Below are 25,579 nucleotides of genomic sequence, written 5' to 3'. Positions count from 1 at the left end.
GAATGACTTACAGGAATACACACACTTGTGTGAGCGCACACACACACAGTTGAAGGTTTACCGTCTATAGTTCTTATCGTAATTCTAATCTTTCCACTAAACAGTCTCAGTCATAAGTTTACCCTTGATAAATACACACAAACCCACATACATAGACGCCCACACACACACACACACACAGCACACGCCGACACACCACAGCTCTGTGGTCACCCCCTTTTCGCATTGACTCTGTGTGTGTGTGTGTGTGTGTGTGTGTGTGTGTGTGTGCGTCCTTGAATACTGCATACCATAACCTATTAAAGAAAACACGCGTTGCCATAGATACACTTGAGTTTGGAGTTTTTTGCTTTAGCCACTGATGCTGCACATCTGGTCCTTTCAAGCACCATGTAAGGCGGTTGTATTTATCATATCATGTCTAATAACAGTGTCTACACAAACAAATATTTGATGTTTCTGGAAATATGCAGCCTTATATATATATATATAATATTTTTTTTTTTACAATTTTCACTTTTAAAGAAATGAAAGGAAGAAATGAAAGTGATGTCAGCGACACGTTGCAGGTTGTATACAATGACTCTTTAGGGTTGTCAAATATTTGTTGCCCATTTTTGTGCAAACTTGATATTGTGTGCGTGTGTGTGTGTTTGTTTGGTGTGTGAAACCATTGAAAAAAGGAAATGGCACTTCTCTATCATAATGTAGCATTTCAGAAGAAGAGGATCTATGTAAACCATTTACAGTAAGTAGACACAGAGCCGGATAAGAACATAAACAGAAGTGTCCATTTATTATGAAAATGTTACAACTCTTAAGAAGGCTCTTTCGGAGTTTCACTTGTGTTCTGACAACCGAGTCAATAATGGTTTGGTGACAGAAAAGTCAAAGATCATTAAGCTCAGACAACGGTTCTGCTTGAGATTAGACTATAGATTGGCTAATAGTGAACAGTCTCAATACAAAGACATGATGATGGGGCAGGGCTGCAATAACAAAATTGCTAATTATAATCAACTTTATTTACATAACATTTTCCGAAACAAGTTACAAAAGATTTTAATATAAGGTAAAGGTGAAAGATTTACTAAAAGGTCTATTTCACAGAAGGAAAAGCACAGGTGTAAGTGAATTATTAATGGCTGAATTCCATTTAGCTGCTCCAGTTCCACGGTCCCAGTATTGATCGTAGTGTCATGATTTACTGGGGCCCTTATGCAGAACAGAGGCATCGTTAGTGTAATTAGTTACACTTGTGCTTTTCCTTCTATGATAAGTCACAATTTCTGCTGTGGAAAAGGCCTGAAACTGTAGTTGATAGTTGAAAAATCACCAAGACTACTTGGACATGTCCTGCATTTAAAAATAAAACAATTATAGTGGTGCTATGATTCGACTTTTATGCGAATAGTTTGGCATTTTGTGAAATACAGTTGTTGTTCTTCTGGCTGAGAGTTAGAAGTGTGATACCATTCTCTCCAATGTCTGTATGGGTATGTGAAGATGGAGCCAGCAGACAGTTAGCTTAGCTTAGCACAAAGACTGGAAATAGATAGAAACAGCTAGCCTGGCTTTGTTGGAAGGGGACAAAATCCACCTACCAGGACCTCAAAAATTCAATATTAAACCCTGATGTTGTCTTCGGGTCAAATCTGACTTTGTTTAAAAAAAAAATTAAATCAGAAAATATGGGATTTGTAAAACAAAAGAAAAAAGAAAACGACAAAATGTTGGGAAAAGCAACAAAAAAGATGAAAAAAACGTTGGAAAAGCACCCAAAACATTGAAAAAGTGACAAAAACATCAGAAAAAGCGATAAAAGTTTTGAAAAAGGTGACCAAAACGTTGGGAAAAAAACGTAAATAAAAAAAACACAAGGGTTAACATGTCATATTTCATTTGTTTACTCCATACAAAAACTGAAGAGTAAAAACTGGGGGAAATGTGTTGGCGTATTTTGGTCAGAAAGTTAAAGGCCAAGAAAAAGTCCTGCACATAACCCCCCATATTACCACATAGTGTCATTTTAACACTTCGGTTTTTAATATTTTTTATATTTTATAACTTTCTAAAAGAAACCAAATAAGTGTATTTCCAAATATATTGAACCATTCCTTTATTTCTTACAGTGTATGGCTGATGAATGAAGCTAACCATAGCTGTAACATCTGCTGACGGGAAGTCCGACCTCAAGCTTTTTTTTGTAAATGTCATCAAAGGTAAATGTGTGTCAATTGATACATTTGCCAGAGAACAGAGGGGCTTTTTGATTATGATGGCTGGCACAAAATCAGTCGTGGAAACGAGCAAGTTAGGGATCACTAGATGACGTAATAGGTACATGTAACTGTTTGTCATCTAACAAATGTGCATGTTTCAATTTCATTTTGATGAATTTGGCAAGCAACTGTCGTTGATTAACATAGTATGAGTATGGAGTTTTCTTAGAAAGAAAATTGGGCATAAAGGGGCATTATTGTATGATTGCATACAGTATGTGTATAGGCCAAGACTAAAGAGTTTCTATGAGTGCACAAGGATTGATTATATGAATCCATTCATGTGTGGTCACCTCAAACATGAACTGTACTCAACAGTAAGACGAGAGCTTACCTGTTTGCTTGTGAAAATCAAAAATCACATTTGAATGAGCTTAATAAAGTCACTGTGAGAAATCCAAGGGAATCCCAGACAAATCCCAGCCCAGTACAACAGAACAAGTTCTGGAAAATTCTAAACATCACAGACTAAAGATAGCTAACAATTTGGGTGTTTCCTCAAAATACACCTGTCTAGTGGCGTGACATACTCCAATCAGTCACAGCAGTGGAGGGGAAAAAAATGAAACTGCAACTATTAACTGCAGTTTGAAATGGGGATGTGCACTTCACACAGGTGATCTATTTCCACGAATTTGGGTGTAGCTACTGCGAAAAGTAAGTTTTGATGAAAAAAAGCATGTAAGAGGGCAAGGCAGCTTTATTTGTATAGCTATATTCGTATAGCTACTGTATGTACTATGTACACTTGTATTGGGCTGGGATTTGTCTGGGATTCCCTTGGATTTCTCACAGTGACTTTATTAAGCTCATTCAAATGTGATTTTTGATTTTCAGGTATATATATATATATATATATATATATATATATATATATATATATATATATATATATATATATATATATATATATATGATACTAACATGTTCTCAGACTCTCTGTGCTTTGCCCAACCTTTCTGTCACCCCAGCATTTGGAGAGATTTCAAGTTGTCAAGTTTCAGTAATATAAATATATTTGCTGTGTTCAAGATAATGGAGGGAGCTCCAGATTTCTCATATAGTAATGATACAGTTGAAACTATTGTTTTATAAATATATGTGAAATAAGTATCAACATGCCAGTATTACAAATTTCCTGTGACCCAGTCTGCTTATTCACTGACCCCATGTGCAATGAGAAATTAAAACCCTATATGCTCGAGTTCGGCTGTGAGGTCATTGAGCACAGACAGTGTCAGTTGAAGGTACAGAATCATTAATGCAACTAATATGTGGCTCTGTCTCCCTCTAGTGACAGTTGAGAATTTAGACACTGGGCACAAAACCAAGGACTTTATATAGTTTGTTGTATGCATTATTATGTGAATGAATACCTTATGAAATGAATAAATAAAAAAAGAACAAACCTTCACATTTCTGAAAAGATTTGCAAAATGTGGTTACTAAAACAAAACACAAAAATGACAGACAGAATGAGAGAAATCAAAGAGTTCTTTCTCTTTTCCTGACAACATGACAAAAAAATGCTAAATAAATAAGGCACAGAATAGAAGAAAAGATAAGAATGTGAAACCATTATGAGGCACTGGAAGACGGGATTACTGTATATTAGCTCCCAACTACAACCTGTAGCCACTAGAGTGCACCGTTTTGTCATTTGGGATTAATTTATGTGCTTCAGAAGACAGAGAGAGAGAGCGAGAGAGAGAGAAAGAGAGAGAGGGAGGGGGGGGGGTCATAATGAGGTGCTGTGTGGGCGTGTTTTGCTAGATGAGAGATGGAGATCGCCACCAGGCTGGAGGTAGAAAGTCACTCACTATTTTCTCCCCTTCTCTTTTTTTACACTCCATCTACATCTCGCTCTCTCTAAATTCAATTCAAAGGGGCTTTTTTTTGGCATGGGGAACAGACGTTTACATTGAGCAACTGTGGGAAAAAATGTACGTACAATAGGTAAAGATCTACTTGAACAAGGTGTATTTCCTATTTCATAAATAGCCGTACCGTACGCAGTGTAATGAGTGTTTTCTTTCGTGGTTCCTCATTGCTCGTGTGATGTTCAAAGATCAAAGACATGTAGCAATTACTGTTAGTGCACAGTGTCTTGAGTGGGCAGAGGACACAGCGGAAAATCTGCTTTCTATCACATTCACCTCGCCAGACAGCTGCAAAAACAGAAGCTCATGTGTAACTATTATGTTGTGATCGTGTGCAATGACATCTTTCAAGATGAGAATGTTATATCCCTCCTACTGTGAAATGGTCAGCATGCATCCCATCGAACGCAACTGGAAGCCATCCCGGTGGGAAGCCAGTGAGGGACTGTGTTCTTGTCACTGCACTGGTGACTCCTACGGGGCCTGTGCCTGTACTGAAGGTAGCTGGATGTGAAGGGATTAGTCTCACTTTGCCAGACCTTCCTCCACAGCGCTGCGGAGGAGGGTCTGGCTAATCCACATAGCATTCCGGGATGGGAGAAAAACATGCTCTGGTTTATTGCGCATTTCTTTAAACCAGTCACAATTGTCTTGGGTGGCGCTAAGCACCGGACAGAGCCAGGATGCGAAAAAAAATTTGCAGGATGGTAGGGGAAGACTCATGAATATTCATTAGGGAACTCATGCCTGAATGGCTTGTACACGTTGCCTGCTCTGGTTGGGTTGGTTAGGTTTAGGCAAGAGGAGTGGGATTGGTTATAGGGTAAGGATGTAAGGGCGAGCCAATCATGGGTGAGTCTTCCTCTACCATCCTGCAAAACCAGGATGCCGCTGCAAAATAGCCTCGGGAAGGAACTTGTTTTGGTGGAACATGTGTAGGTTCAAAAGTTGTTTTAGTCGTGCGACAGAAAACTCAGATTGGACTGATAGTCTAGCTGGCTGTCTGGATTTACCCTGCAGAGATCAGAGGAGCAGTTAACCATAGTCCTCAGAAATCCACCATAATTTAAAATTCCAATACAAAGAAAGCAGAAGATATCCGGGCAAAAAACAATGTGATCCGGCAGAATTTTCCCGTTCCCCGAAGTGGAACGTCGTGGTTATAGACTAGAAGGGGATAATCTGAACCTCCATGCATGTTATTTTCTCCTGGTGAAACTCCTCTCCGACAGGTGATCCAAAGCAGCTGGCACAAGTCCACCCGCTTCAATGTTGTTCACACCCTCCCCGGGCCAACAGTGGGAGTCAGCAGCAACGAGAACTACAGTGTGAGGGGAATTGGCTGTCCCAATGTGGGAGAAAACGGGAAAATGTGCAGAAAAAATACAAGAATAAAATGTGAGATGTCCTCCAGCAAATCATGATATCGTGTGCTTTTTGCCTTAGCAAGCTTTGCCCACACGTGTGTGCTGAGACATTGAGGTTCACACACGTTCACAAACATCAACAATTGTTGATTTTAATTTTGTTATTTTTCATCTGGAGCTTTTCAAATCTCCATTGTGATTTCAATATGTGTATCGGTCTTATGTGCAACATGTTTATTGGTATTTATATTTTATATTGTTTGCGTGTGGATAATATCTAACATATTTTATGCTTGGAAAAATGCTTTTATTTTAGGGTGGAGGAAGAAGGAAGGGTGGAGGTCATCAAACGTTGCACATTATTATAATACATTCATTTTGTAACCCCACTGGCATCAAGAAACAGTGGCTAACGATGGGTAACGATGGTATAATAATAGTTCCCAAAGTGCCCAAAGGACCAACACAGTCCTTGAGACAGTCTGAGGATGTTTTGCTAGGTAGTCTGAAAGTGGATAAGTACCACAGCCTTTGAATGCCACACAAGGTGACTTCGAACAAAATAGTAAAGCTGTACCACGTCACGTCAGTCATGTGAAGAATGTCTTGAACAACATTTGAAGGTTTCATTTGAACGTTCAGAAATAAAAAGACCTACCTGAGATTCATCAGTGCATATCTGAAACAAATGGATTCTACCCTCATGAAGACAACTGTTATGTAAGCAAAGGTCTTGTGATGAATCAGGACTTAAACAGCAAGCCAAATGTGCTTCAACTTCAATTTTCAGCAGTCCCTTTGCAATAGACTACTGCAGATGTGATGTTTGCTACAGACTTTGTTTGACTTTAGATTGACTAAAAAAGGAACAAGGAACTTGCCTTCAGCAGATTTCCATCAAAGAGTGCAGCACCAACATTTGTTACACATGTTACCACACATGTATTTAAACTCTGCGTGCTGAATTGGCAAAACTTACAAAAATACAACCCATGTGCATACTGTCGAGGCTTTCACCTCTGGAACTGTGTGTATGCATGTGCATGTTAGGGTTGGTGTGACCAGCCCTCATGTTGTACCTTGATTGACAAGAAACAGTGAAATATTTTAGTCTTGAGCACAGATCCAAGGCTGACCTGTTTGTGCTGCTCAGAGGGAGTACACAAGATTTCTGGCAGTTTCTTTGACCTCATTAGTGATGAAGCCATCACCCTTTGCCAATACTGTAAATAATCACAGCTGTCTTTCCTGTAAGCCACTAAGTCTGAAACCATGAATGAGTCTAGTACATATTACCTCAACATTAAGCTGCATTGCCAAATGTGATGAATTCTATGAGAATAGGAATTATGCCCTTGTTGTGATCTTTCACATTCAAAACACGCAATAAGCACAGTAAAAAATATGCAGAATATAATATACACTGTGATGAATCTGTGTATTAACCGGTCTCAAAAATGTACAGTTTGCTAAATAGTAGCATCCAAGGATGTAATGCACACACACACACACACACACACACACACACACACACACACACACACACACACACACACACAAACCTAATTCTACCCTGATACATAAAACAGGACGTTGAAGGTCTGACTGAAGTTGAGGCCAAAATGTCCTCCCTTTCCAAAATTCATTAAAAATTGGTTATCACAAAGATAGATGTAGAGTACAAGTACACACGCACACACACACACACACACACACACACACACACACACACACACACACACACTGTAAAGAATCAATTACAATTTAACATTTTTATACTGATTAATGTTCACTGTTCACACATCATCCACCCCTATGCTGCCAGTGCTGTTGGAGGTGTCAAACAGTAACAGCCACAACCAACTTTAAACATGTTATACACAATAAACACACTTATGCAACCACATTCAGACACACACTTGTGCACTAAAACAAAGAGAGAGAGAGAGAGAGAAGCGCAAATATGCAAATGCCGTGTCAAAGCAGAAGAATTATCTCTCAGTGGTTTCAGATCAATGACGTTTGAGCCGTTTTTAACAACTCCTAAAATGAGAGGCAGAAAACAGACAGTGAAAAGATTAGAGGCGAAGATAGGGTGAGAGAGTGAGGCAGAAAGGAATAGAGTCACCAGAGACACAAAAGTTACATAAGTAAGGTAATTGTGCCTGTAAGTGTGGGTTTGATACATACTTTTGTGTGTGTGTGTGTGTGTGTGTGTGTGTGTGTGTGTGTGTGTGTGGGCTATGCAATACAGCAGGACTTAACCCTCCAGCGACTGGCTGCTATAGGCCACAAAGAGTGTGTGGAAGTAGGTAGACAAAATGTGTTTATGTGGCGTAGTTGTGCTAATGTCTGGCCGCGTCTGTGTCAGTGTATGTTTGTGCATTTGTGGAAGGGTGGAGAGTGTCTGTACATTTCCGCTATCTTTGTAACCAGAAAGAGATCCAGAGATGAGAGCATTATGCTTTATTAGAAGGTTAAAAAGAATCCACTCAAGACAAGGGATCAAAACTCAATACAACAATACGCCTAAAGCAGCATAGTTGGTGTGTGAGCATATGTGCATGCACTTGTGTGACTGTATTTGTGCGTCAGAGTGCATTCTGTGCTGTAGTCACTGGATGACGAAGGAAACAACAGGTTTATATAACAACTCCCTCCCTTTGTGGAAGAAAAAGATGAGAAAAAGGGAAAATTGGATCGGAGAGGAAAATATAGAGAAAGATATATAGTGATATAGAGATATAAAGAGAGGTGGAAGATGGAGCATTGTTTCTGAAAATGAGGAGGTAATAGTGAGACAGAAAGATAGAAATCAGCAGATAAGAAAGGTGATCTTTTGGAGGACACAAGATAAAGAATGGAACAATGAAAAAACAGAAAGCAAGAGATGAAAAACCTAAAGAAAAACAGAAACTGGATGCAGCTCCCAGGGGAGACACACATGAGGGAGAGAAACACCTGTTAACATTATCACCTTAGATTGTAGTTTATTAAAAAAAATTAAAACTGTAATTACTCCTCACTTATTTCGGCATTAACTCTTCTTACTTTCTTCTTTGTAACTGCTTTCCCCCAACATCTATTTTCAGTAGAGTTTCAGTCAGCTATTTCCTTCATTTCCCAGAATGCCTTTCAACAGACCCCAGTAAAACAGGCTTTGGCCTAATCCCAATGTTCACACTCAGAGAACAGCTTAGGGCTGTCCCACTGTCAAATCGTCAAATGCATGACGGCTCTCTCGCAGATATTTCGAGCCCTTTTAGACACACTTTCCGTAAGTCTGCATCTCTGCAGACCTTGCCTGAGGGAATTACCCACAATTTCTAGCGTTGTGACGTTAAATAAGAGGATGGCAGAGGAAGCCTGAGTGTCAAAAAAACAAGACAAAAATTTAAACATGGGAGGATCAACCGTACCTATCTGTTGCGGTAATGATGCTGTTTTGACAAAAATGAGTAAATTGGTTATCTGACAATTACCTTGCATCCACTATGGATGAGAAGAGCCTGGAAGATGTTCAAACCAGGCTGTCGGTGTCACGGTCAGCCCGTGACTTATTGTTTGTGAGTTCTTTTCCTCTCTGTTCAACTTACTCTGTGTCCATAACATTAACAAAATCTTGTTGCACCTCCAACTTCTGAGTCTGAGTCCAGATAAACTGAGAATCTAGCAGTCGGTCCCTTAACTGCCTTGGCTGTGCAAAAAGTAAAAAATGTAAATAAAAAGTCTCCAACCCACAATTGTACATAACATGCGTTGGCGTCGTCAAGGTAACATTATATGTCGCCGTTTCCATTTTATACCATTTCGAGCCCTTGCAGCCTCTCACACTCAATCACTTTCCAGGTGATTTAGGGTTTAGGGGGGACAATGGGATTGGGCCATGAAGTCATTTCTCCTAGCAGACATTTTGACTCATCAAACACAGGTGTAACTGATAACTTTATGGGGGTGTACTCCATTTGGGTGTGCCATTGCAAGGTATTGTACCCCGACGCTTACTGACCTATCTGGCTGGATAACTAAATGGAACAGAGCCATCGTTAATGTTCTTCTTCAGCTCTGACGAGTTAAAATGTCAAAGGTCTTAAGTTATAATGTAAAACATAAAGAGAGAAAATGGGAGTGAAAGGGATGGCACACTCAAAATAAGTCAGTAACAATGCTAAACATGTGATCCACACCCTTTAGTCACTATATCTTGTAGCCTGCATTCAGGTCAATGGGCATTTTTCACTGAAGACATTTTGAATTGTCACAGTAGGAATAGCACAGGTGTACATAATGAAATGTATGAATTTCATTTTTCTGCTTTGATTTCAGGTTCCTGGTATTGTGCATGCTGGCTCACTGTCCCTCTCCCTGGAACACATGAATATTACATAGCCACCGTTAGTGTTATCAGTAACACCTGCGCTTTTCCTACTATTACAAGTCAAAATGTCTGCTGTGAAAATGTTACTGGTGAATTTTTCTTAGCAGTGTTTTTGAGTTTTCATAGTAAGCTACGCACAGGTGCAACAGATAAAGCTAACGATGGCTTCCATCTATCTGTGTCAGCAGGCCATGCTGTTATTAATTTAATAAGCTACACCTGTATTTAGTGAATCAAGTGAGACTGTGAGAAACATGTCCTTGTATCTGTGTCTATTCTACAATGGATTTCTCACTGTAATATTGCTGGAGGTCGACACAACATGGCGAGTGTAAGACCTACTCAGAAAAGCTCTGACATTTAGGCTACATTTACACGTGGCCGGCTATTTTCATAAACGGACATTTCAACCTCTCCGTTTTCAAAAATAACATTGTGCACAGCTCTCAACCTGTCAGTTTTCAGAAAAGTGTTTGTTTACACATACCCATGTATATATGCCGTCAATGCAGTCAAGAGCACGCCAAACCTGTAGGTGGCGGTGTAACAAGAAGCTCAAGCCCACGTTAGCCAATCAGAATCCTGAAAATAGCAGCAACGAATCACTTCCTCTTTCTCTCTCTCGGCTGCCTAAACCTCAGTTTTTCTCAGTTTACATGCAAACGTGCAAACGAAGATTTCCAAAATCTCCACTCTGGCCGGAGTTTTTAGAAAGACTCGGTTTCAGAGGCAAATTCTCCGTTTGCGTGTAAACGAAGGGTACAAACAAAGGGAAATGTCTCTGTTTGTAAAAATAACCATGTACGTTTAAACACGGTCTTAGCATTAATGTTATAGATTGTGTAAACATATTCTCTTGATTTATAGCCATGCTAAAATTTGGTTTGTAACCAAATACAAGCAAAGTTCATTTTCATTCACCTTAGCTATACTTTGTGTTTAGAGGTAATTGGCAAATATTAGCATGCTAGCATGCTAAATTAAAATGGTGAATTTGGTAAACATCACACCTGCTAGCACTGTCATTGTGAGCATGTTGACATTGGCATTTGACGTTCACTCAAAGCTCAAGTACAGCATCACAGAGCTGCTAGCATGACTCTGGCATGTCTTGTTAAAAAAAAGATCTTTAAGAGTGATTTTATGGTGATGATAACACCAGTGACATACCTGCTGTCATCCACATCTTATTGGACATCCAAAAGCTTGCCAGCATAGACACCCGCCTTAGTTCAATGGCCCAGGGAAATAGTTACATAACATCCTGTGTATTGATGAAATTGAAAGATATTATGGTGCAAAATGATAGGTCACTGTGCCACAATCTATACATACACACAGGCCCAGTCAGTTTCCCGCAGGGTATGCTTACATCACTACCAGTGTCTCTTGATGCCTGGTATCATTGCAAATTAGGGTCTTATCTTTTCACAGACTGCCGGTCGTCTAGACAGATGGTTTCGTCACAATGCCTCTAATGTTAGATTGTACTTGTATGAATGAATAAGCGAGGTAAAAGGGAACAGAAAGGTTATAAACTGACATCTGAGCTGCTAACTAAATCTACAGTAAACCTTGTATTGATTAAACCAGGGTAAACTGCACACTGTTATCAGTCCTGCAGCTAAATCAATCTCATCTAGGTCATTCACTGGCAGCTGACTGCCATGATGCACAGCATGGACCAGTTGGGACTATTGGTTGTCACTCTGGCTGAGATTCTGTGGCCTTAAAGGAGATCAATACTACTACTATATCAGTTGTTAATGTGTCTTGTTTGTATATGAAGGATATGTCATTGCCACAGCAGTTATGGTTAAACAGGTTTCTTGGCATCATATTTACAGATCAAATGACTCAGGAAGTCATATAAATGAATACCTTAAATGCATCTTGGAAAATTCATCCAACAATCGCAGATGATGATCCTCCGAAATCCCTTTGAAAGCAAAGTTCTTAAGATGAGTCAGAACTCAGCAACTGTGCTAGCTTTCAATGCCAGCACTCTGACTTAAAGAGTCTGTGTTATCTTCCTTCCCCAAATGGAAGATATCTCTTTTTGGAAATGAGCACTTTCAAATATTGAATGTGATTATTTGTGTTTACTGTTGGCTGTGCAGTATATATTGCAGATTTAAGAAATTATGTTTATTCTGCTGTTCCATATAGGCTACAGTATTTGCATAACTTGCTCCAGATACGTAAAAGTGAATCTCAAAATGGATCACGCATCATCATTTTGCATGTAAAGGCGAGCAGCTGGAGCACGTAACGGATGTTTAAGCCCGAGACACACCAAGTCGATAATCGGCCGTTGGATAGTCTGGCGAGGTCGGTGACTCGAGTCTGTTCGGTGTGTTCCGTGCCATCATCCATCTGAGGGGCTGTCGGCCTTCATTTTGGCTGACCTGACATGTTCAGTTGGAGGCAGGGTAGTCGGGACTCACCCGGAAATGACGAGCGGAATGAGCGTGACTAGAGTCTCTCAACATCTGACAAAAATCTTTTAAACTGACCTTTGATTCGGGAACTGCATGGCCTATTTCTCGCTTAAAATGTTTTCAGAAACACGTTTCGGTGAACTATTTTAGTACAATATGAGATCGTATTCTGAACAAGCCGCAAATACACAGTAGCGCCGCCTGCTGCTATGGAGACGTATTAAGTTTCTCAAGTCTGTGTCGCCTCAGTGTGTTCTGAGGCAGTTTTTTGGACCTCGGGGACCCGGTAAAAACTCCTTTTAAATGTGTTTTCAGACTGAGGTCCTTGACACAATCTGCAGATGAAGTTCTTTGTAGTGTAATGCAGCTGTGATATGCAGAAAGTTTACAAGAACTCACAAGTTCCATACGAAGGAAGTGGTGGATAAGATGATGATTGATATTGATTGCTTTAGTGGTGTTTTAGACCATTGTGGACAATATTACAAATCAATGAGCAGGACTGCATGGATATGCTGGATTTTAATATGATTTAGCAAACACTGTGCAACCCTGTCTTCAGTTACAATTGTTCAAGTGTATCTCAATACAACACTGACATGCCATTGTGTAAATTGAAAGGGTTATTGCAGTAATTGTTTGTCCTGTCAATACTGACTGCAAAGAGATCCCTTAAAAAGCGATGGGAGGTAATGGGGACAAAATCCACAGTCTTCGTTTCAGGCATAAATTAATTTTAAAATTCAGCTAAAGCGAGGCTTTAGCAGCCTGACTAATCTCCATAAACAGACATCTGCATATGAATGCAGAATATGTAGGCAACGGGACAAAGTTTTCGGAAGTGTTCTGGTTCGTGTTTGTTGTCCGAGTAGTTTGGACAAATCACATTTGGGCGGACTTTGGTTACATGCAGGTAAACAGTCCGTGTGGAGAGCAAAAGAGGCGGAACGCATTCTGAGATTGCCAAAATGCAATGTCAGAAGCCATCGGCTATTGTCTGACGACGATTTAACTTTTTATTTTATATATTTGCATTCATATCCAGATATCTGTTTATAGAAACGCTGTCTCTCAACTCAAACTCCATTCTCGCGTCTCAAGTTGCTAAAAAAGACCAGGGGCACGGAAGAGGAAGTCTTGGCACGGATATCTGTTGCCTACGCCAGAACCCCCAAAATATTTGCCGTTGCTCCCAGAGGCGAAATCGTCGTCAGACCAATAGCTGATGGGTTCCGAGATTGGAGTTACACGAATCAAGTGGATATCTTCCAAGGTCTAAGTCAATGGAATCAAACAGGGAATTTCATACTAAAAAGACTCAAACTTTTGAAGATAACTACTTGATTTATTTGTCAAATTCAGGCTTCAACCTGAAGCAGCCTGAACTTTGGAGTGCATTTTAGCACAGACCGAGGACTGTAGCTTGTTCCCTATCACTTGACACATTATTCGACATACCCATTCAATTAGCATTAGGAAGATATTTCTTTACGATCAGTCTAGACACAACAGGAACAATAACAGCAACCAAAAACCATGTCAGTGTACATGGGCATGTCAGTATGGTTATTTAATCCATAGAGATTTACTATGCCCCAATGTATTATGAATATTGCAATGTAAAACACATATAGGCTATGGGGCTAGATGATTTAATCCATGTCACCCATTCCAGAGGCAACACACTCATTTCATTAACATTTAAGGCATTCAACAAAAAGGACGAGCTTCAGATTAACACTTTAAATGCAGGCTATGCAAGGAAATTGAATGGGTAAAAAGAAGTTCATAATACAGATTCTTTTTTTAACATTTGATGTAGGTTTCAGTGCCCATTCAGCTTTGTGGATGCTTGGTTTTTGAAAGTCGCATTTAACGAACTAATTAAACTACACTTTTAGGTAGAAGGTGTCATGGCATGGAGACATAGCCTAAATGAGCTTTAATGGTTTACAGTTCAAACTCTCCAAAATAGCTCTTACATATCAAGACAATTTAGGGCCTAAGGAAGTGAAAGAGCTCTCCCTCTTACGGAACCCTCTCTCTCTCTCTCTCTCTCTCTCTCTCTCTCTGTCTCTCTGTCTGTCTCTCTCTCTCTCTCTCTCTATCTCTCTCTCTCGCTCTGGTAGTCAACTGCTCTCTGTGAGCTCAGAAGAAAAGGAGGAAGCGGAGAGGAGAGAGAGAGAGAGAGAGAGAGAGAGAGAGAGAGAGAGAGAGAGAGAGAGAGAGAGAGAGCAGCGCGGCGGCAGCTCGTCCACTCTGACAGACAAGATTCCAAAAACCTAAACAAACCGAAAGCTGACTCTCAGCTGATCGCGGCACCGACCGTTTTCAATCCTCCGCTCGGAACAACGCGCGAGAAGCGACTTTTACAACCCCAGAGACGCCAACAACTTGCGTTGGTTAGTTAAAAGTAAAACAAATAAAAATAAAGACAGTTGCACAAATAGTCGGAGAATGGCAGACTCTGCGGCGGCCAACAGCGACGGGGAGGACGGACCCCGCGAGCCCATGCGGGGCTTCGCGCGCCAGGGAGCCCTCCGCCAGAAGAACGTGCACGAGGTGAAGGACCACAAATTCATCGCGCGCTTCTTCAAGCAGCCCACCTTCTGCAGCCACTGCACCGACTTCATCTGGTGAGGAGCGGGCACAGGGACGGATGGAGGGGCTCTCAGGAGAGCAGTTTAAAAAAAAATGGCTTGATTTCAGTTAATGTAATGTTTTGGTTTTTGTTTGTGCTGTTATAGATTTAGGTAAAGGTAAAGAAAGATAAGATATGGCATATTGTTAAAAAAATTAATAATTGACAGATAGCCTATTTAAGTTTGACATGAGTGGGTGCACCTAGAGATGGAATATACAGGTTAAAGAAGGGAGAGAATGACAGGACAAGTTGAGTTTAGTTCATGATTTAATGGGCAATTTAAATGAAACAAGTGCAGAGAAAGGGAGAGATGAGGCCTATTGAAATGAAAAAAGACAAAATGGCTGTAGTGTTTGATAGTAGCCTAGGCTATTACATCATAAAGTTACAGCAGGAATAAAAGTGGGAGGGCTGCACTGGCTGCACAGATTTCTCAAAATAAACATTGATTTTGACTTATTCTTGTACTTGTTGATGCTATATGGGTAAGGCAGGAGGGAAGACGGAGAGATATGTGGGCTGCACCAATAAGGAAGGAATAGCTGCAGACCATTGTTTGATGGTGTTACTGGAAGTAGGCAGAGCAACTGAGAGGCTGAGCAAAAATGGAACATCCTCCAAAAGCGGTGAATTGCAGCCAGAGTGGTAACACATGGGTCAAACACTGGCACAACTTCAGCCATCATTTCTCCTGCTGCTCCTCCTTTCTCTCTTCATTATCTCTTCTAAATCACCTGTGCAGACATGTCACCATGCAACCCCCAAGGGTTTACTAGACAGTGTCTGCACTCAGGTTATTAAATGAGATTCTGCTCTAGGTTGGCCTAATTTGTCCCGTTTATTATTATCTGTGCTGTGCACTATTCCCAAAACGGCCATTATTTAACTCCTGTGATGGGCTTTTTAATTTGTGAATGGCTAAATGATTTGACCTAGAAGATTGTGTGTGCACGTTCATGGGAATATAATGGGGTTGTAAATATTAAATAGAGGAACACTGTGCACCCTGTATAAGTGTTTGACCTGTTTAGATTATCAAATTGACTATCTATCTATCTATCTATCTATCTATCTGTCTATCTATCTATCTATCTATCTATCTATCTATCTATCTATCTATCTATCTATCTATTTATCTAACTGGGTCAATAAGCATAATGAAAAAACAATGAGAAAATGAGATTTCACACCTATTTGTAATCAAAATATGAAAATAAGCAGGGCTGAATGTATGTTCACTCAAGTGTTTGTGCGTGTGTATGCATGCATCTGCAGGCATCCCAGCATTCCCCATACCATTGACTAGGTGTAATTGACCATTTTGCCCTGGGGCAGCTGCAGCCCTGTCTAACAGAATAGTATGTGTGAGTGTGTTTGTGTAAGTTGACCTCAGAACTGTACTGTTCATACAATAATCAAATTTCCTCACTGCCTGCATCTTTCGATATGTATGTGTTTAATTTGTGCTCTTTTGGATGAAAAGCTCTAGAGCTACACAAAAATGGCAGACAGTATTTGGCATTTGCTTCTATGGAAATGTCTTAAGGCAAAAATAGAGGGTTTCAGAAATATGTGTGTGTGTGTGTGTGTGTGTGTGTGTGCGCACGCGCGTGTGCAGGCCTTTACAATGTTTAACTTGTTTTCTGTGTGTGTTGTCTTTACAGGGGTTTTGGCAAGCAGGGATTCCAGTGTCAAGGTAGGTGGAACACACACACACACACACACACACACACACACACACACACACACACACACACACACACACACACACACACACACACACACACACACACACACACTTCTTTCTCTTTACTTCTTTTCCTTTCCAGAGTGCTCAAGCAAACATAAGTTCTAAGCTCCTTAAGTCACAAATTCTTAAAAAAAAAACATCAATATCACAGTATGACAAAAACTTGCATTTAAAGACATGAGAGCATGCCATTGTTTATTCAGTGTCATTGTATAAAGTGGATTTTAATGAACACCATTTATAAAAGCTCAAATCTTGACTCAAAACATCACTACCTTGACAGGCCAGTCAGCCTCCCTGCTGTGCAAATCATTTAAAGCATAGCAGTTTAAAATAGTCTTGCAACTCCATGAGATTTGATTGGTTGATTGAGCAATTGGTTTTCTACATATTTAAATACATGTGGGATGAGACCTTTTTTTAAATAATGAGACTTGTGGATTAAGCTTTTCATACGAATAGAGCCATTAAAGATCAGGGAAAAGGTCTCTGTGGGAAAGCACGTGGTGCAACAGAGGCAAGTCTGGAAGTGGAGGCAGGAGTTTGGTGCTTTGTTCATAGTAAAGCATACTATAGGTGTAGATTTAGGTATTAGTTGGAAAGTGACCAAGGATGTAGAAGCAAGTGAGTCAGCATAAAACACTGCTTTTATGCCGACTTATAAAAGCAGTGAAAATTTTATTTATTTTTAAAAAAGTCAAATGTATAATAAGATTTTGACTTGTCATAGTAGGAAAAGCACAGGTGTTACTAAGAACATTAACTTTGGCTCTGTTCCATTCAACTGTCCCAGTAAGCCACGATAGTGAGACAGATACACATAAAGGACTCTGAAACTGAAGCAGCTAAATGGAATTCAGCTATTGTTAAAACTTTAGTGAGTAACTTTTTGATTTTAATAAACGTCCGTTACATTCAAGCCATTGCCAAATGAGTTGCTACAAAACTAATTAAGAACTATCAGCTCCACTCAACTCTCTCTGGATTTCTCAGTATGTCAGAAGATCGTGTCGTCCGGCGACTTTCCTGCGCAGAAACTCGAGTGAAGTTAATGACCTCTTCTGAAGAATCCATCATGTTTTGTTAATCCTCCGTGTCCTCCTTAGCTGCTTAGAACTGAGTGGGGGAGGGGTGGGGGCGCGTGTGCGATCACGTAAGGCTTGTATCATGTGGCAGCGCCGACAGTGTGGTTGTCATTACTTAGAATTCCTCATGGGGGTGACAGAAACTACGCACTATAGCTTTAATTTCATTATTCACAGTACATCCATGCTTTTTACTGTGTCAAAATATCTTCTGAGAAAAATGCCTTTTGTTTACATGACTTTAAGAGACATGTGAGCAAGAAGCACTCTGTCACAAAGCTCAAAATTAAACAGTGTGCACCCATTATGGAGAATAAAGTAAGAGGTTTAAGTTGGCTCATTTTGGATCAGTTCATCAACCGAGATAGTGTTCACTTCCTGAAACGATAAAGCGTAGCGAGACATCTGATTGTGTGGCTGTTGCTGGTTTCGTCTACCTCCGAAAAGACTGATAAAAAGCTGTAGTACTTGGTGCCATTTGACCCACCATACTGACGAAGAAACCTTGAGCTTTGCTTTTCTTTGCTTTCTTCTCCGATCCCTGTCTCGTTCATCCTCTGTCTCCGTAGAGCAGAGACAGATCCAGCACCGGCTTTGTGGGCTTTTCCACAGGACATGACATAAGCTATCAGAGAACCATCTCCAGTCCACATAAAAAAAAATATTGTGGTGCTTTTGGCTTTTGTGTTTTTTTATCAATTTGCTTGAAGTCTATGTCTTTTCCACTTGTATTAGCAGCCAACTGGATGTGTTCAAGGATTTTTATGTCTCCTAGCAACAGTGAAATATTGAAGATGCAACCATCTATATGCTGTAGGATAGAAGAGTTGGTGTTAAGCACAGCAGTGGGTTAGCTGGTAATTGGCCCATTTGTATACGTAATGGGGCAATAGTGTCGTTTAGAGGACGCATCCGCTGTACTATAGGGCTCCTCGGTGCCTCTGGAGAGGAATGGGTGTGGTGGTGGTGTGGTGGCAGGTGTTGGGTCCCCTACTGTAAACACTCTGATACCAGGACTGAGGGAGGGCACTGGTAGATCGGGCTGGGCAATCTTTCGATATTATATTGATATCGTGATATGAGACTAGATATCATCTTAGATTTTGGATATCGTAATATCGTGATATGACATAAGTGGTGTCTTTTCCTGGTTTTAAAGGCTTCATTACAGTAAAGTGATGTCCTTTTCTGAATTTACCAGACTGTTGTAACTGTTCTATTATTTGCCTTTTCCCCACTTAGACATTATGTCCACATTACTGATGATTATTTATCTAAAATCTAAGTGTGAGGATATTTTGTTAAAGCACCAATTGTCATATAATATCGTTGCAATATCCATATCGAGGTATTTGGTCAAGAATATTGTGATATCTGATTTTCTCTATATCGCCCAGCCCTAGATCAATGGATAAATGAGGAAAAGGGAAGGAGAAATTATTAAAATTATGAAATTCAAATTATTATTATTTGCGTGTGTGCGTGCATATGTACGTATGTGCATGCATGCGTAAGTGTGTGTGTGACTCAGCAACACTTTGCACTTAGCTTTCATCAGAGGTGTGTGTGTGTGTGTCTTGTTGGTGTGCATGTCCTGAGTTGCTCTCCGACCCATTTGTCCATCTTGAGCAGGGTATCACTTCTGTAGAGCTCAGGGAGAAAGGGAATTCCTCTGCAAGGACACACACACACACACACACACACACACACACACACACACACACACACACACACACACACACACACACACACACACACACACACACAGTGAGGTCAGTGTTTAGGTGTGCTTTGCCCCTTGGGTTTACATAGTTGTGTTTGTTTGACAGTCACATAATCCTCACATAACTAAATGGAAGGTGTTTGTGTGTATGCAGCGTGATATACTGTAGTGTATTATTAGAGTATTTTATATCTGAATCATTTATTGTCGTGTGAATAATTAAAACAGTGTTTACATGTCTTTCATTGAAAGGTCAAATCATCAATAGGACCTGGCAGGCTGTGTATTCTACAGCTCCTCTGTCTCTTGTCAGTTTATCAGTAGTTTGAGACCTGAGAGGACAAATCGGTCGGTGCCATTACTGTCTCACACGGTGTTTATGGATTGTTTGTTTGCTCTCGCTACCTGGATCAGATCTTGTTCTATTCCACTGGTCACTCTGAAATGATCTTATTTTCAATTTTGTTTTCTCTTTACTTTTCTTATTCCTTCTCTCTTACCTGATAATTGTAGCATCACAGGGTTTTGAAGCTCTGACATTTGACCTCCTCAGTTTTGGTTGCTTTAAGTGCCAGTGAGCCAAAAGAGGAATAATATTTTTTTGTTGACAAAGTAATGATTGATTTGCGCCCACAGTTTAGTCTTCCTTGCTTTGTTGTAAATGTTAACAGCTTACTACACATTATATCAGGAAGACTCTTGTCATAAAGTCAAATGTATGAATTGTTAAACAGTTTAAGCAGGAGGCTGTGGGTCTGGACAGAGAACTCAGAACCCCCAACAGTAGCCTTTAATCTGTTCCAGTGAGCAGCAGCTTGTGGTCATATGTATACCCAAGAAGGATGTGGTGTAGAGAGTGAGCAGCTTATATTTCCTGCCCGACTAACATAAAAGTTGGATTGTTTAGTTTGATTTCAGTGATATTTAAACTTTCCATTACACACCATATCTGCTAAAAATGCAGTTTGTTGTGGAAAAAGGTATCCAAAGAAATTTGTAGCATAATTGACTACTCTACTGTCCATCTGTATACCCAGTATCTATCAAATCTAAGCTGACAACAGCCACAGTTCTATGATGGACAAAATTTCACTCCAAATTGAACCGCATCTGCAGGGGGGTTTAGATGCTAGTAATTCAGATTTTGGATGACAAACCCAGCTGTTTGGGTCAGTCTTCGAACTATAGCGTGGCCTTTGGGGGAGCCCACTTTTCTTTTTCACCGGGGGGGCGGTGCACTTGCGACTTACAATGACTTACAAAGATAAGCTAACAGGGCTTGCAGCGGGTGAATCGGTCGTGCTATTAATGTCATCGCTACACAATTTCTTTAAACTGCCCAGTTTTCTTTTTGCCATGGCTATATGATGCTATCGGCAGAATGTATTTCAAGGACTTTGCACGCAGATTAATGGCCTCCAACGTTGATATTTTTTGTACTAATCTTTGAGTTAACATGTACTAAACATGAGTGGAATTTGCACCGCAGCGCCGGCACACCTTGATGCTCATGACAAGAATAGCATGTGTAGTTATCTTTATTGAAGTGAATTAGGTTTAAATCGGCGTCATGCATGAATTAATGATATTTTTGCAATTTTACACATAATGATCCACGATGATCACATTACACAAAACTTCAATTGCACATCAAAATGACACATTGTCAATATTTTTAGAGATCCCCCCACCTACCCCCCAAAAAAAATTATTTTTTACAAATCACGTTTTCAGGAGAGCCCATGTCTTATTAAGGGGAGCCGAGCTCCCCCCTAGCTCCCCCATAGTTCGCACCCTGGGTTGGGTAGTGTTTTACTGTGAATGCAAGCAGTGAGGCTGGCTGGGTTTTGCATTTTGTGTAACTCTATAACAGTATTGGTGGTCAGAGCAGCTCACTGCCTCAGTGTTGCTGTAGCTGTAAACAATAAATGATAATGTCTCTGTGAGATTCTGCAGTTTAGTTTTCCACACTCTAGAAAGAGGGCAGTACTCAAAGGGTAGCAGCTTGTAGTATGTGTGTGTTTTGAGAATATTTTATACTTGTGGTGTGTGTGTGTGTACACTGTGCAGTGCATGTGCTTCATGTTCAATTAAATGAGCTGGTGAGCTGTGTGTGTGTGTGTGTGTGTGTGTGTGTGTGTGTGTGTGTGTGTGTGTGTGTGTGTGTGTGTGTGTGTGTGTGTGTGTGTGTAACAGGCTGTCGAGTGTCCTCCGCTGTCTCCTCACAGACTTTGGATAATTGACAAATTATCCCTTCAGAGAGCTTGAGGGATGGAGGGGGGACTGAGTGTAAGAAATGTAGCAAATAGGGCAATAAGGAGGGGAAGGGAGAATTAGATGGAGAAAACAATGTTAGATGCTTGCAAATATGGAAAAGAAGGACAGTGAGATGAGAAGGGGAGGAGGGAGAAGCAAAGGAAGATAAAGTGGGGGTGGAATTCATAGAGGGAAGAGGGAGAGACAAAAGGGGGAGAAAGTGAGTGGGAAGGGTGTAGGAAGGAGACGAGGATTACATGTGAAAGTTCGTAGCTCATAGCAAGCGCAGGGAAAAACAGGATGAAAAGCATGTTCCATGTCCTCAGAGAGCAGTAACAAAAAAGTGCTGTTTTCACTGTGGTATTGTAATGTTACAGAATGTAATATCAAACCTAATATACAGAGAACATACAGTACAGTTTACAGTAACCGAATACAGGGAAAAAAAGAGAAGGCTAGGCTTGAAAAAAAGAGAATTAAAGAAAAGGTTTGAGGAAGGATAAATTAGGGCAGAAATAGAACAGACGTACGCTCTGTAAAATTCTCCATAATGTATTCAATCCACCATTCTATTCAGCATCCTAAATATAATCCTTTTATCGTGTATATGAGGTCTGCTTTTGCATACGATATCATGCTGTGCTGTTGCTGACGATGCCATCAAGACAAATTGCTGTACAATGTTTTTGCGGTCTGTTTGATTTTAAAGAATTCAGATCATGTTCTTGTTCAAGAGAGCTGCACAAAACCCAAGTGGTATGTTCCTGCAGTCAGAGGACAATTACATATATTCTAACAAAAAAAAAAATTGAATAAATTAAACAAGGCAGATGGTTGAAAATGAATGAGAAAGGTATGCTGGAATGAGAGCTGGTGGGTGAGATGTTTCTGCCAGGCAGAGGAGATAATGGACAGGGAAGAAGAGGTAGAACATAGAGACAAGAGATCTCTTTAGATTGCACCTAAAACGAGCCCATAAAGGTGTTGTTTGCTGCAGCTATTAGCAATCTTCAAAAGGCAAAAAATGTATGTATATACTGTATTTATAAAAAGGCACTATTTAAGCTTCCTTTTGACTCATGGTGTCTTTTGCATTTTGGTTTAATCGGGCGTCTCTTTCACCTCTTTGAACAAGAACCATCAAGCTGCTGTTTGGCACGGTGCCCACAGTTCCTCTGGATTCACATAATACGTTTTTCCGCCTTTTCATGAGCCTATTCGGGTTCAAATGAGTTAGTGAACATTTGCAAACACTGGGTCTGTTGGCGGTGGCGAACACAGCTCAGGTGCTACTGCAACTGCAACCTGTGTGGGTGGAAGGTCGCCGGATCCAAAACCTGCCTCCTACACACACACAAACACACACATGCACGTACGCATGCATGCACACACACACACACACACACACACACACACACACACACAGACCACACAAATGCATGCACAAAAACAAAACGGCTATTCATGCACGAACATATCAAACAGAAACTCACGCACACACACACACACACACAGCTGATGTTGAGGTGTATCATTGAGATCCCGAAGCAAAGGGAAATGGATAAAAACCTGATTCTGTCATCCAGTCTTTCATTTTTCCACCTCCTCTGTGCTCTTTGTTTCCCCGATTTTCTTTTGACCTATTGCTCTCTCCTTTCTGTCTCACTCCCTCTGTTTTCTCTCTCTCTTCCTCATCTTCTGTTGTTTCCCCCATTTCTCTGCAGCTTTCGTTCCCTATCTCTGCCCATTATTCCCATTTCTTACCCTTTCTTTCTCAGTATTTCTCCCTCTCTTTCTCCCTCCGTGTTTGTCTTAGCTCCCGCGCTCTCCTCCTTCCACCATTTCTCCAGCTCCCCACTTCTCCCGCCATCTCACTCTCTATCTCCCCCTCTTTCTCTCTAGTGGCTGTGTGTTGGAAGCTGTGGGCTTTGATGCTTTTATAAATAGCCCAAGTGATCCACTGAGAGTTCCACCAAATGGGATGGATGGATGGATAGATGGATGGGGGTGTGGAGAGGGGGATGGAAGAGGAGGTGGGTCTGAGTGTGTAGGTGTGAAAGGAGAGTATTGAAAAGCGCCAGAAAAAAGGAAAAGGACTAAAAAGCGACAGATGTGTTTATTGAGATAACAGAAAGCACAGGTCGGAGAATAAAGATGTGTGGTTCTCAATCCTGTGGCCGGCAGAAATGCATGTGGTTCAAGAGGCAGAACATTTAAATATTGTGTTTTAAAATGTTTTCTTTTTAAACAATTAGCTTTCTCCTGTTTATATAAGATACATATACTACTGAAATCAGAAATTTTGGAAAATTGGATTTACTTTTTTGCGGTCTTATTTTCAAAACATATACATTATAAAGATTATGTAGGGAGATTTCAATTCAAATGAGCCAACACTCAGTTGTTAGAAGTTCATCATTTGTCTCCACTATAGTAAGTCAGCAAAGCACATACCACTGTGATTTTCAAAGTGGAGTCCGGGGTCCATGGCACTTTGCCAGCGGGTCAGTGAGTTTGACTGCCCTAAAGTGATCCCAATTCATCCCGAGGAGGACAAGAATGTTAGTACAAAATTTGACATCCACTCCATCCACTAGTTATGCATGGATTTCCCTAAAAACCACATATATCAACCTCATTGTAGTGCTAGAGGAATGTCACCTAAGTCAGTAGGATTCAACATCTGGGGAGCATAGACGTCTGTATAAACTTTCATGGCAATCCATGTAATAGTTGTTGGACCGAACGACCACCAGACATAATAGTCAATCTGTGAGCATGGCCTAAAATACCACGTTCAGTATTGGGTTTCAAAAACCTGTGAGCAAATCCTCACTATAGCAGAAAACCTTTCAAAATGTTTTTTTGTTGTTAATTTTATTTAACCTTCATTTAGCCAGAAAGATCCCATTGAGATACAGGATCTCTTCTTCCAAGGAGTCCTGGCCAAGTCGGCATCATAATCAGTTCCACGTGAAAACAATTTCACATCTTAGAACCAAGCAGCAACTTCAAAAGTCCTGAAAAGTGAAGCCAATGCGGAGATGCCTTAAACCTGCATTCTATCTTATGTCCCGCAGGGGGCGAGTTTATTGTCTCAGTTGCTAGTTTCAAGTCTTTTTGAAATAGCCGTGAACTTGTTTTGGCTGTTGTCCATGTTTTCATCTTAAAACGTTGACCCTCTCACTGTGTGTTTTCATTTCATCAAAGTTAAATGGAACATTTTGGTGACCTAAAAATGTCTTGTTCGGCGTTCGGTAACCTCTTTAGCATTTAGCCTAGCGTGGCTCCATTAAAACCACATACAACACAGTCTTAGTTGCGTCATCCTCCCCAGCTCTGCCCTCTTGTCCAAATATGGTCACTTCTGACTCCAACATATCAAGATGGCAACGGCCAAAATGCAAACTCCCTGCTTTAAAACGGCAGTCCGCAAACCAATGGGTGACATGACTGATGCTACGTCCATCTATTGTTAGAATACAACACATAAAGGCAACACAAGGGAACTATTAGCAGTATAGTTGTCGATGCATCCTGTGTGATCTTTAAATCTGTCTTCTGATTATTTTCAGTGAAGCATTGACCTCGTCTAAACAGATGTTCAAGGACTTTATTTTCAGCATTTTCAAGGGTTCATGTTATATAACACTATTGTGCAGTCTTTCATGCCATGCCACTGTGGTGCGTATAACAACTCTGATAGTGAGCCTCAGTCGGCTTATTGATGGGGCCAAAAATATTGCAGCATTATAGTGCATTGATTTTTCCTT

The 25,579-nt window shown here is 40.5% G+C and overlaps 1 protein-coding gene across 2 annotated transcripts in view; it reads left to right on the top strand.

Moving 5' to 3' along the window:
- Positions 1 to 14,580: 14,580 nt before the first annotated feature.
- LOC114569627 (protein kinase C beta type) overlaps positions 14,581 to 25,579 on the top strand; it is a 100,549-nt gene continuing 89,550 nt past the window's right edge. For both annotated transcript variants that reach the window (XM_028599583.1, XM_028599582.1), the window contains exons 1-2: positions 14,581 to 14,984; positions 16,657 to 16,688. In XM_028599583.1, the coding sequence (XP_028455384.1) occupies positions 14,806 to 14,984; positions 16,657 to 16,688 (211 nt within the window). In that variant the 5' untranslated portion in view covers positions 14,581 to 14,805. The remainder of the gene's footprint in view (positions 14,985 to 16,656; positions 16,689 to 25,579) is intronic.

This window comes from Perca flavescens, chromosome 15 (assembly GCF_004354835.1).
Source record: "Perca flavescens isolate YP-PL-M2 chromosome 15, PFLA_1.0, whole genome shotgun sequence".
NCBI lineage: Eukaryota > Metazoa > Chordata > Actinopteri > Perciformes > Percidae > Perca > Perca flavescens.
Note: the sequence above shows the minus strand (reverse complement) of the source record. Positions and strands in the feature narration are given on the sequence as shown.